Source organism: Ochotona curzoniae, unplaced genomic scaffold (assembly GCF_017591425.1).
Source record: "Ochotona curzoniae isolate NIBS_2020 unplaced genomic scaffold, NIBS_Ocur_1.0 scaffold_461, whole genome shotgun sequence".
Classification (NCBI taxonomy): domain Eukaryota; kingdom Metazoa; phylum Chordata; class Mammalia; order Lagomorpha; family Ochotonidae; genus Ochotona; species Ochotona curzoniae.
Window position 1 is genome coordinate 12,450,255 of NW_024467120.1, and position 11,392 is coordinate 12,461,646.

Consider the following 11,392-nt stretch of genomic DNA (forward strand, 5'->3'; position numbering starts at 1 on the left):
AAAAAAAAAACCAACACAGTTTAAGAGTTCTCTTCTAAGTCCAAGCAAATTGTCATTTATTTATAACATCTTACGGTTGCTTATCACCATGTTTTTCTACAATGGATGCATAATGGCTTATCAGATGTTTCAGACTAGCGATTCTAAAAGTGAACACAACAAATGTGTGACCAGAAGGAAAATCTTTGCTTTTTCCTTTTCATAAAAGTTAACTGCCAAGCTTGTGACTCAGTGTCTGATGCATTCAATATGTGAAAAAGACTTGCTCAAGAATTCTAGAAGCTGGCTCTGAGAAAGTTATCTTGAAGTTGCAAGTGAATCCTACCTCACATGCAAATTTCATTTCTTGGCAAGTAAAGGGGATGTTCCAGGAGGGATGGTCGAGACTATTTATTGAACGGTGCTGGGGAATACTACAGTACTTTTTATGCTCTTACAGCTTTTATTTCCAATTGCGTAATTGCTGCTAAGAAATCAGAAAGCAATAATGACAACATTATTGTCTACGGCCATACCACCCTGAACGCACCTGATCTCGGAAGCTAAGCAGGGTTGGGCCTGGTTAGTACTTGGATGGGAGACAACATTGTTAGGCTGTGACATGGGTTTCGATGTGTATGTGTGTGTTTAACTATGATTTAGTAGCAGGTGAGGTCTCAAATTTAACCCCTTAGCTGTAAGATCCAAGTTTCTTTCTTGGCACATCAGCACCTAAATGCCAAGTGGTTAAACAACCTGTACATGAAGTATACTTCTGGTTGTGCTGGCTCGTAGCATTTTGCAGAAAGGAAAGGAAAGGAAGCTGTGTTACATGCTGTGGAGATACAGGCATCAGAAAAAGACAGCAGAAGGAAAAATGGCACACGACATCTCTAGAGTCTTGTATCTATCTTCCAGCCTGTTTCCACGGACCTGAGCAAGGAAACTCTTGTTTTAAGAGCTGCTATGGAACAACTGCAATGAGGCTTTGGCATTTTCTCCCTCCTGTACAACATGGTCAGTAAACTGCGCTGGAAAACCAGTTTGATAAATTGTTAACAATCATGACACCAGCATCTGATCAAGTAAAGTGACCATTGTGACTAGATATGGCTAAGTCAGGACTTATAGTTCATATCATCTAATGAATATGTGAATCTTAATATATGACTTTTTAGGGTTGAACCTTAGCTATTAACACTAAACATCATTTTAATTTTAAGTGTGATTATGACACGAAAGAGCTGATTGCATCAATGGACAAGGAGGCTTATCATGAGCCAGGAATACCTGGTGTGATGATTTATTTTGGAACAACTGAATCCCAATGCTATCTGTCCTTCATGCCACCCTCCAGTCATAAATAACAGAAGAAGGCGTCCCTAACCTCAGTGCTATTTCATCTTCTCACCTTTCTTCAGTTGTAAATAGCTATGGTAATCCCTTCTTTCTGGCTTGCTTCAATCTGAATTAACAAAACAACTTAATTAGAAAAACAACTCTAAAGACTGTTAGTTTCACCCAAGATAAGGAATAACAAGAGCTTTGTATACCCTGGCTTTTTAGGGTATAAGAAGCTGAGTATCCTTAAACAAAGCACATCATCATGAAAGAGTGAATGATGGCTACGGTGTAGATTAATAAAATCATTTCTCTGTAAATCATCTTCTTGTTCTCTGTTCATTAGTTGTGACAATGACACTTAAAAAAAATGAGTGTAGAACACTGGAGCAAAAAAAAAAAAAAGGGATAAAGAAGATGCATGTTACTTTAACTAAAACTCAATTTTCCTTTTTTATGATGTGTAGTTCTCAATAATATAGAATGATGTCACATTTTACTTTGTTCAATGAAGTTTAAGGCAAATGAATCAGACATATTTAAGCATAATTTAGACCAATACAATAACAATGGAAGAAAATTAGACACAGGTAATTAAAGTATGTTTTTATAAAAATGTTAGGTGGTTATTTTTGTAAATAAAGAGATTCATTCTTCCTTTCTTCCTTCCTTCCTTTCTTTCTTTCTTTCTTTCTTTCTTTCTTTCTTTCTTTCTTTCTTTCTTTCTTTCTTTCTTTCTCTTTCTCTTCTTTCCTTTCTTCTTTTTACTAATCACAAAAGTCCAAGCAGAAAGGGACAATATTAAAATTTTAACACCTCATATTCTAGATTCAAACCAGTTGTATTTTTATTACAACTCAACTCAGCCACTTCCTTACTGTGCAAACTTTAATAAGCTACTTTATTTCTATGAGTTTCAAGGTCCTCTTCTGTATAAGTTACCCTAATAGCACCTACTTGTGGTTGAGTGTAAGTAGGGTTAAATAATACAGCAAATATAAAATATTCAGCATGATACTTGGTGCATAGAGAACATTTAATAGTGACTCTCAAATCCACTGTAGTTTTTGAAATTCAATTTCTATTTAAATACATTTTGTGAATCCATATATATTGGTGCTGTTGTGACATGCCACACAGCTCCCACATTTGTGTTGCCATGTTAGGATATCGGCTATGCCATCTAATATTTGTTTTCTACCGCATATCTTAGCTTGTTGGAGACAGTAACGAATACTTACTTACCAGAGGACAGAAAGATCAGCATGTATTCATCCTTCTGTGAGGAACGAATTCATAGCTGTTACACTCTTACGTCATTCAGAGGTGCTCATGTTTCCATTAGATGATCTCTTCTCGACATGATTCAGGATACATTCTTGTTGAGCAAAGTATTGAAGCTTTGGAAAATTGGATTAGCCAAAAGGCGTCTCACACCGACACCATAATCCCATCAAATGTAGCAGAGGAACTAAAACTTAGCAGAAGTTTCCACTGAATGTGGATGTTGTGAAAAAAGCAGACTGGTTAGCTTTGTTTTATTAAATGTATTTTAAGAGTTAAGAAACTAGGTTTTGTTAAATGTATGTTTGGCTGGACATTTCAAGCGTTCCACTTAAAACTCTTGTTATTCATAGCTATAAGTAGATTTTTGCCCAATTTAAAAAAGGAGAGACTATTGTGGTCAAGATGTGTTCCAAGAATCATGAACATGTAGCAAGGAATATTTATGTCTGAGTCTACAGGCTATATATGTGGACATGGTTCATGCTTTGGGGATAATAACTCACAGAGGTGATTAAGATTATCTATGAATATGGTCAAATGCATATCCAAAAAATTTAATGAAAAATTTTCTTATGTCATTAGGTTTTATCTTTCTGTGGATCTTTTTCATTGAAAATTAATTTGAGGTGCATTATTTATGTATTGTAGTAAGCTCACATTGAATAATGAAAAATTATGACATAATTTTATAAAAATTTACATATTTAATTGGAATCTGGCTTATTTGATGGGTATGATATCAATTAAATTGCAGAAATCAAGATTTCCCGGTGCTGTGTCCATAGGGTGTAAAATATTTTTAAAAAATGTACAAAATGGCTAAAGTGCTCGTGCTGGGTGCCAGTTTGTGTCTTGGCTCACCAACTCTCCCAACCCTGTTCCCATCCAGCTCCCTGCCTGTGGCCCAGGAAAACAGTCAAGGACAGGCCAAAGTTTTGGGACCCTACACCCGCGTGGGAGACCCAGAAGAAACTCTTGGCACCTTGTTTGAGATTGGCTGAGCTCTGGCCACTGTGGTCACTTGGGGACTGAATCAGTGGATGGAATATCTTTCTGTCTTCTCCTCTTGTCTGTATATCTGACTTTCCAATAAAAAGAAATCAATCTTTAAAAAAATTTACAAAGATTTGTCTCCTATTCTGTTGTTGCTTCTTTACTTTTTTGATAGTTTCTTTAGCTTCTTAGTCTGATGCTTTTGCATAATTGTGTTATGCTCCTCTACCTGAATAGAATTTCCATTACTTGATAGTTGAAAAAAGTATATTTTGTGCTTTAGAAATGTTAATCTTTTAAACATAAAACAAAAAACAAACATAAATAAAAAGGGGGAGCATTTGAAGTTAATAAGCATTCAAAAGATTTTAACTCAGCTGCCACAGGTTCTGTCAAGCTCCAGATCACAGTTTGATAGCAGACCTGAGGGTGGGTAAGACCATCATGAAACTAACAGCACAAAGACTGTGGTGGGACATGACAGACTAGGAGCTAGATGCTCTGAGCCTGAGTTTCTGCCTTGCCCCTTACTCTTGCTTTACGCATACAACTGTGTGGGGCTGTAACGGTGACTGGGAGGATTGTGATTGGCTACGTGCCCCTTTGCCGTCATAGTGACTGATGGCCTCACAGACTGTCCAATCTGCAGCTGCATGGTCACAATACCCTGGAATTCTGCAGCCGCTGAAGAATCCATGGTTACAAACAGGCTCCTCTGACTGGTGAGGAAAGTTGGTGAGTGGCTCAGGCTCTGCTTTCTGTAGTCTTTTCCCCTACAGGCCCTAGTAGGGAAGATATTCAGACTCCATAGAAGTTAGGAGATCGTGAATGGATGGGGCTGGGTATCACATGCGTGGGGTGAATAGCAGGTTAACATTTGTTGACGATGCAGTGAAGCATAGGACTTTTTCATCGCTGTAATGAATAAGGCTTTCATGTTTTTTGTCAATGAAAATATTTGTGAGCTGAATGGAATACAGTTCTCCATTAGGGATGGTGTTTGAGAATATATATAAAATGTAAAATAGCCAATTGAAGTTAATTTCCATATTTATTACCTCACGCACACTTAATCTCCAACCTCTCAGTAAGTTTTCCATAATAGAATACAGTGTCATGAAATAGGGACACCATATTGTTTTTTAAAATATATTTTCATTTACATAGTTGACTAGGGCACAAAAGGTCAAGGGCTACAGCAAATGGGTAAGACCATTGTTTCCACATTTTTTTTTTTTCTGTATCTGGGTATGGAGGGAGATAAAGGAGAAGCCCCACCCAACCTCCCACCCATTCCAGGGTCCCCAACGTAAGACATGCTCTGAGGCACTGCTCAAGTGGTTTTGATAGTTCAACAGTTCTGAATTATTGCCAATCTTGCTATTCCAAGCATGATGAAATCTCTCCAGAATCCACTGGCTGACATAGTCCACTTTCGAGTCTCCATTTGCCCAGATTTTCACATGGTTGGGGTATATGATCAATTTGTTCTGTCCTCCATCCTCTCTTGTGGCACCAGGGGACACCGTATTGTAAAGGAGGTCTATTTAATTTATTGTTCCTCAGCAAATAAAAGTTGTAATCTTCTGAAAAGATGGATTAACAATATAACAAGGACAATATGGAAGAAAATGGTAATTCCATAATAAACAGTTGAGTATTTACAAAAAAAAAACAATATAACAAATAATTTCTAGCATTGTTTTTAAAGATTTATTTTTATTATTTTTTCATTGGAAAGGCAGATATACAGAGAGGAGAGACAGAGAGGAAGATCTTCCGTCCGATGATTCACTCCCCAAGTGAGCGCAACGGGCCGATACTATGCCGATCCGAAGCCAGGAGCGGGTCGATACTATGCCGATCCGAAGCCAGGAGCCTCTTCCGGGTCTCCCACGCGGGTGCAGGTTCCCAAAGCTTTGGGCCGTCCTCGACTGCTTTCCCAGGCCACAGGCAGGGAGCTGGAAGGGAAGCGGGGCTGCCGGGATTAGAACCGGTGCCCATATGGGATCCCGGGTGTGCAAGGCGAGGACCTTTAGCCACTTGCGCCACCATGCCGGGCCCAATTTCTAGCATTTTTACCCAATAAATGATGGTGGTCATTGCTTGTAGGTTTAATTTGCCATATGTTGGAGACTGAGTTTTGTATATCCTTTGGCCTTGTGGAGAATTTATTTAATCATCTTCTTTAGCAGGAAACAATCGAACATTGTTAAATGTTTTTTTTTATTTTGCTTTTGCTTTTTTATTATTTTCATCTCTTTCCTAACAAAAATTTATTATCAGTTATATCTGCTTATGCCTACTGTGTTTTGTAAAATCAGCTACCATTGCTATATCTGATTCTTGCCATTCCTCTTTCTGATACAACATTTATCAGCTTGGCAGTAAATTATTCCTGCTGTGAATGTATGCACTGAAAAAAATTAAAATAGAGATCAAAGTATCATGGTTTAAACTTAAATCTGGATGGGAATAAATTGACAGAGGAAACTATCAGGTTTTTTTTTAAGATTTAGTTAGTTTTATTGGAAAGGTGGATATATAGAGGAGGAGGAGAGACAGAGATGAAGATCTTCCATCCGATGGTTCACTTCACAAGTGACCGCAACGGCTGGAGCCGAGCCAATCCGAAGCCAGGAGCCTCTTCCAGGTCTCCCACGTGGGTGCAGGGTCCCAAAGCTTTGGGCCGTCCTTGACTGCTTCCCAAGGCCATAAGCAGGGAGCGGCCCTGCCCCCGGGATTAGAACTGGTGCCCATATGAGATCTCAGTGCATTCAAGGCAAGGACTTTAAACACTATGCTATCGCACCAGCCCCGAAACCAAGAGTTTTTAATGATTGCTTTGAGCTATAAAGAGAGTGAGCAGTTTAAGTTTCTTTGTGCATGTGTACCCACATGAACCTCCAAGGGATGTTGAGAAGCTTCTACAACATGCAGGAGAAAGAAAAACTGTTCCATCTTTTCTTTCACCTAAACCTGAGATGTTTCATGAATCTGAAATATTAGCACAACTGAAGATGTCTCTTCATTATTTATTTAAAGATTAATTTATTTTTATTGGAAAATCAGATTTACAGAGAGAAGGAGAGAAAGAAAGCTCTTCCATCTGCTGGCTCACTTTCAAGTGGCTGTTATAGGTGGATCTGAGCCAATCCAAAGTCAGGAGCCAGGAGCATCTAATGATTCTCTCATGCAGGTGCAGGGTCCCAATGCTTTGGGCCATCCTCGATTGTTTTCCCAGGTGACAAGCAGGGAGCTGGAAGGGAAGTGGAGCATCTGGGATGTGAACTGGTGTCCATGTAGGATCCCAGATGTTGCAAGGCGAGGACTTTAGCCACCTGTGTACTGCACCATGTCCTGTGTTTCTTCATTATTAATCATCTGATGAGCACTTACTATATACAATTCACAGCATTGTCACAGATTTAATAAAAACCAATCATGAGTTTCAAAATTTGGCCTAAAGATTAAGAATACTTACTTTAGTTAATATGTAGGTCTTTTTTTTCCTTTTTAAAAGGATTATTTATTATTATTGGAAAGGCAGATTATAGGGAAGAAGAAATAGAAAGATTTTCTGTTTGCTGATTCATTCCTCAAATGGCTGCAATGGCCAACACTGAGCTGATGTGAAGCCAGGAGCCAGGAACTTCTTCCTGGTCTCAAATGTGGGTGCAGGGTCTCCTGGCTTTGGACCATCCCCTGCTGTTTTCCCAGGCCATAAGCAGGGAGTGGATGGGAAGTAGAGTAGACAGGGCACAAACCAGTGCCCATGTAGGATCCCACCACTTGCCTGGTGAGGATTAGCTAGTTGAGCCATCGTGCCAAGCCCAAGATGTTAAGATGTCTGAATCCTGTATTGGAGTGCATGGGTTGGATACCCAGTGCTGTTTCTGATTCCATCTTCCTGTTTAAGTAGTCCTAGGAAGCAACTTGATGGCTCAAAAAGCCGAGTTCCTGCCACATACATGAAAAACCTGGATTGAGCACCCAGCTCTCAGCTCAGGTCTGTACTCATCCAAAACTCACCTTTTGCTGGCACCTGCAAACAATGAGCAATAAGATGAGAGCTCTGTCTTCCTCAAATTTTAGAAAATTAAAAATTTGTTGAATAATTTTTAAAATGCTGCTCAACATGTAGGTCAAAGATAAAATTGAGTCATACAGCAAAATCATTTATGAACAATCCTGTGTTGCTGAAAAGCACATTGATGGCTGTTCCTCAAACACACAAATCCTATTAATATGGGATAATGCCATAATATTGACATTGTCAGAATCTTGAGGAAATTCAGAGGATGGACTAGTGAGATTGTTGCGGACACATCACATAAGGTAAATGTTAAGTAGGAATTAAGAACAGTAGGAGGTTTATAAGTGATGAATCCAGTGTTTTATCTATACCCATCAACCCTCCTCACAAAGAAAGGTTGATACTTATTTTTAGGGGTCACAATTTACCACTCCATTGGTCCTTCTCATCCGTGGTCCTTGCTAGGCCACAAGCTTTCCTTGTACTCTGAAAACAACATCTTCTCTCAGGGATCCAGGGCTGTGGGCCGTGATCTAGTGCTTTCCCAGGCCACAAGTTGGGAGCTGAATGGGAAGTGGAGCAGCCAGGATTAGAACTGGTACCTATATAGGATCCTGGTACACACAGATGAGTAATTTAGCCATTGGGCTATTGCACCGGGCCCTGACAATTTTAAATTTACTAGCAAAGAGTAATGAACATATGATTAAGACATTCTTACTGTTAAAATTTGGGAGCAATTGGTTTTAAAGATTGGAGAGAATAATATATTACCCACCTTCTCCAATCATTTCATGTTGGTGGTACTTTTCTCTGAATTTTAAATGCCACAATAGGGAGACGATAGACAGGAGACATTCACTCAGAGAGGGTTTTCAATCTCTCAATGGCTGACTTATTAAGAAGTGGACTATTTTTTTGGTATGGGGATTACTCAGATTTTAAATGTGTTTACCAGTAACACAATGTGAAGGTGGTAGACTATCTATCTATCTATCTAAAAAGATTTGTTAAAGGCAGAGTCACAGAGAAAGGAGAGACAGAGAGCTCTTCTATCAACTGCTTCACTCCACAAATGACAACAATAGCAGGGCTGGGTCACTTGAAAGCTAAGAGCCAGGTGTTTCTTCTGAGTCTCCTGTGTGGATTCAGGAGCCCGAGAAATTAGGCTGTGTTCTGCTGCTTTCTTAGGCACAGTATCAGGGAACTAAGTGCTGGATTGGAAGTGGAACAGCTGAAACATATACTGATACGTGGGATGTTGATGCCACAGGTGGGGATTAGCTTGATACACCACAGTGCCACCCCAAATTTAGGGCACTTTAACACCCTTTCCAACAATTGTCTTCTAGTACCACAGTCCAAGAAGAGAATAAACATTATAAAACCAAAATAGAAGAAGAATAGAATGTTAAAGAATAACCTTGTATACTGTTTCTATGTAATGTCAAATGAACTTGTTTTTTCCCTCATTTTATTTCTAGTTGAGGGAATAAAATTTGTCATGAGGTCTGATGTCATTGGGTAGTTGGCAAAGCTGCTAGATGTGACTCTGACATCCCATGTTAGCTACCTGATGAAGGTCTGGGAAAGCAATGGAAGATGGCTCAAGTGCTTGGGCCACTGTCACTCACGTGAGAGACCTCCATGGAGCTCTGGACTCCGAGTTGGCCTGGCCAGCTCTGGCCATCTAGATTATTTGGGAGAGTGAAGAGATAGACAGAAGATCTCTGTGTCTCTAACTTTCAAACAGGCAAATAAATCATTAAAAAATTAGAAAAGGGTGTCATGGATAGAGCCTAATCTGGAATCTGACATTTACAACATTTTCGAAAATATAATTACCTGGAAGTAAATTATTAAAATCTATGAAACTATATCATGGTAATTTTCAGTTTACAGACATTGGATCTCTCTGCAATCCTTACAACAGGGACTCTCAATTTTTAGCCAGATCTCCTGGATTGCTTCTTTAATAATGCCACAGTAGGGATTTAACAAAAATGTAGATTGCTGAGTTCACTCTGAAATTGCTGGCTCAGCAGTTCCAGTGCATAGTCCAGGAATTTTTTCTTTTTTTAAATAGTTGCTACCTGAAGCCAATGCTTCTGGATCTGGGACCACAATTTTTCTAAGAATTCAGTCAAAATTCTTTATCAGACGGTATAAGGGCAGGAATTAAGCTATCGTAACAGAGAGATCTCAAACAGGTAGATTAGTTAGCATTACACCACATACAAGCTTCTCTCTTATGCTAATCTGAAGTCGTTGCCCTGCCAATGGGGTTGCTTATTGCTCCCCATTTTTTGCTTATTCTGTATAAAAAGAATACCTAATAAATAGCCCTTGAATAAGTGAGTTGATTCAGCTTCTGTCAAAGAGGCCACAATTTCTTTACCTTTTTACAATCAAATTTATTTTTTCTGTTTAACATGATTTTGATGAGCATACTTTACTCAGGAGTATTCTCTTCACTGCACTTTTTACATCTTTGTTTCTTAAAGTGTAAATCAGAGGGTTCAGACTGGGTGTGACAATTGTATAAAAAAGGGTGAAGAATTTTCCTTCATCTTGAGATGTCTGATTCTGTGGCTTCATGTACATATAAATTAATGTTCCATAAAACAGGGTAACTACTGTGAGGTGGGAGCCACATGTATTTAGAAGCTTACGCCACCTGGCGGCTGACTTGATCTTCATTACAGCTTGGGTGATGACTCCATATGAGATGAGAATTAGAGATAGAGGGACCAGAAGAAATATCACTCCAAGAGCAAAGACAACAATCTCAATCACCTTTGAATAAACACAAGCCATCTTGATCAAGGCTGGCATCTCACAGAAAAAATTGTCCACTGCTCGGTGCCCACATCTTGGCAACTTTAAAGTCAAGGAACAAAGAATCAGTGCACTGCCCAGACCACCCAACCAGGAAGATAGCACCATCCTGTGGCAGAGCTGAGGGTGCATGATGACTGTGTAGTGAAGGGGTTGGCAGACAGCGGCATAGCGGTCATAGGCCATCACAGCCAAGAGAAGGCATTCTGTGGCTCCCAGGTCAAGGGCAAAGAAGAACTGGAGCACACAGCCTCCGTAGGTGATGGATTTCCTTGGTCCCCACAGATTGACTAGCATCTGGGGGATGATGCTGGTTGTATAACAGAGGTCCAGAAAAGAGAGGTTGGATAAGAAGAAATACATGGGCGTGTGGAGCTGGGGGTCCAGGTATGAGACAAGGATGATGGTTGTGTTTCCTACCAGAGCCACAATGTAGAAGATGAAGACAATGGCAGAGATGATGGGTTCTAGTTGTGGTTGATCAGAAAATCCGAGTAGGGTGAAATCTGTTCCAGAACTTCCATTGTTAGTTTCCATTGATCTTTCTGAAAAGCTGTGAAACAACATAGTAGCAATATGTCATTATTTAGTGAAACTAAAAGTGTTTGAAGTTCGTCATAAGTTTCTAAAACTCACTTTCTTGCATGTTTCTCCCCCATTTGGAATTTCTCTTTCAGCATTTCCTCAGGGTTGAGTCTTCTGCATACTTGCATATTTAACATCAAAGAAACTCTAAAATAATATCCTAAATCCAATCACACTTAAATGTAAATCATAGAAGTTTAGTATTTCATTTCATTAATGGTTTTATATAGTTAAAATATATTTTTAAATTTTAAAAGTGGAATTACAGAAAAAAGGAAAGAGAGAAAAAGAGATCTTTCATCTGCTGGTTCACTCCCCAAATGACTGTGGCCG

The 11,392-nt window shown here is 39.2% G+C and overlaps 1 protein-coding gene across 1 annotated transcript; it reads right to left on the minus strand.

Annotated features, from left to right (window-relative positions):
• Positions 1–10,063: 10,063 nt before the first annotated feature.
• On the minus strand, positions 10,064–11,011 carry LOC121147766 (olfactory receptor 2W1-like). The gene has a single exon (XM_040967666.1). It carries the CDS (start codon positions 11,009–11,011, stop codon positions 10,064–10,066), a length of 948 nt encoding a protein of 315 aa, XP_040823600.1.
• Between the last annotated feature and the right edge of the window lie 381 nt (positions 11,012–11,392).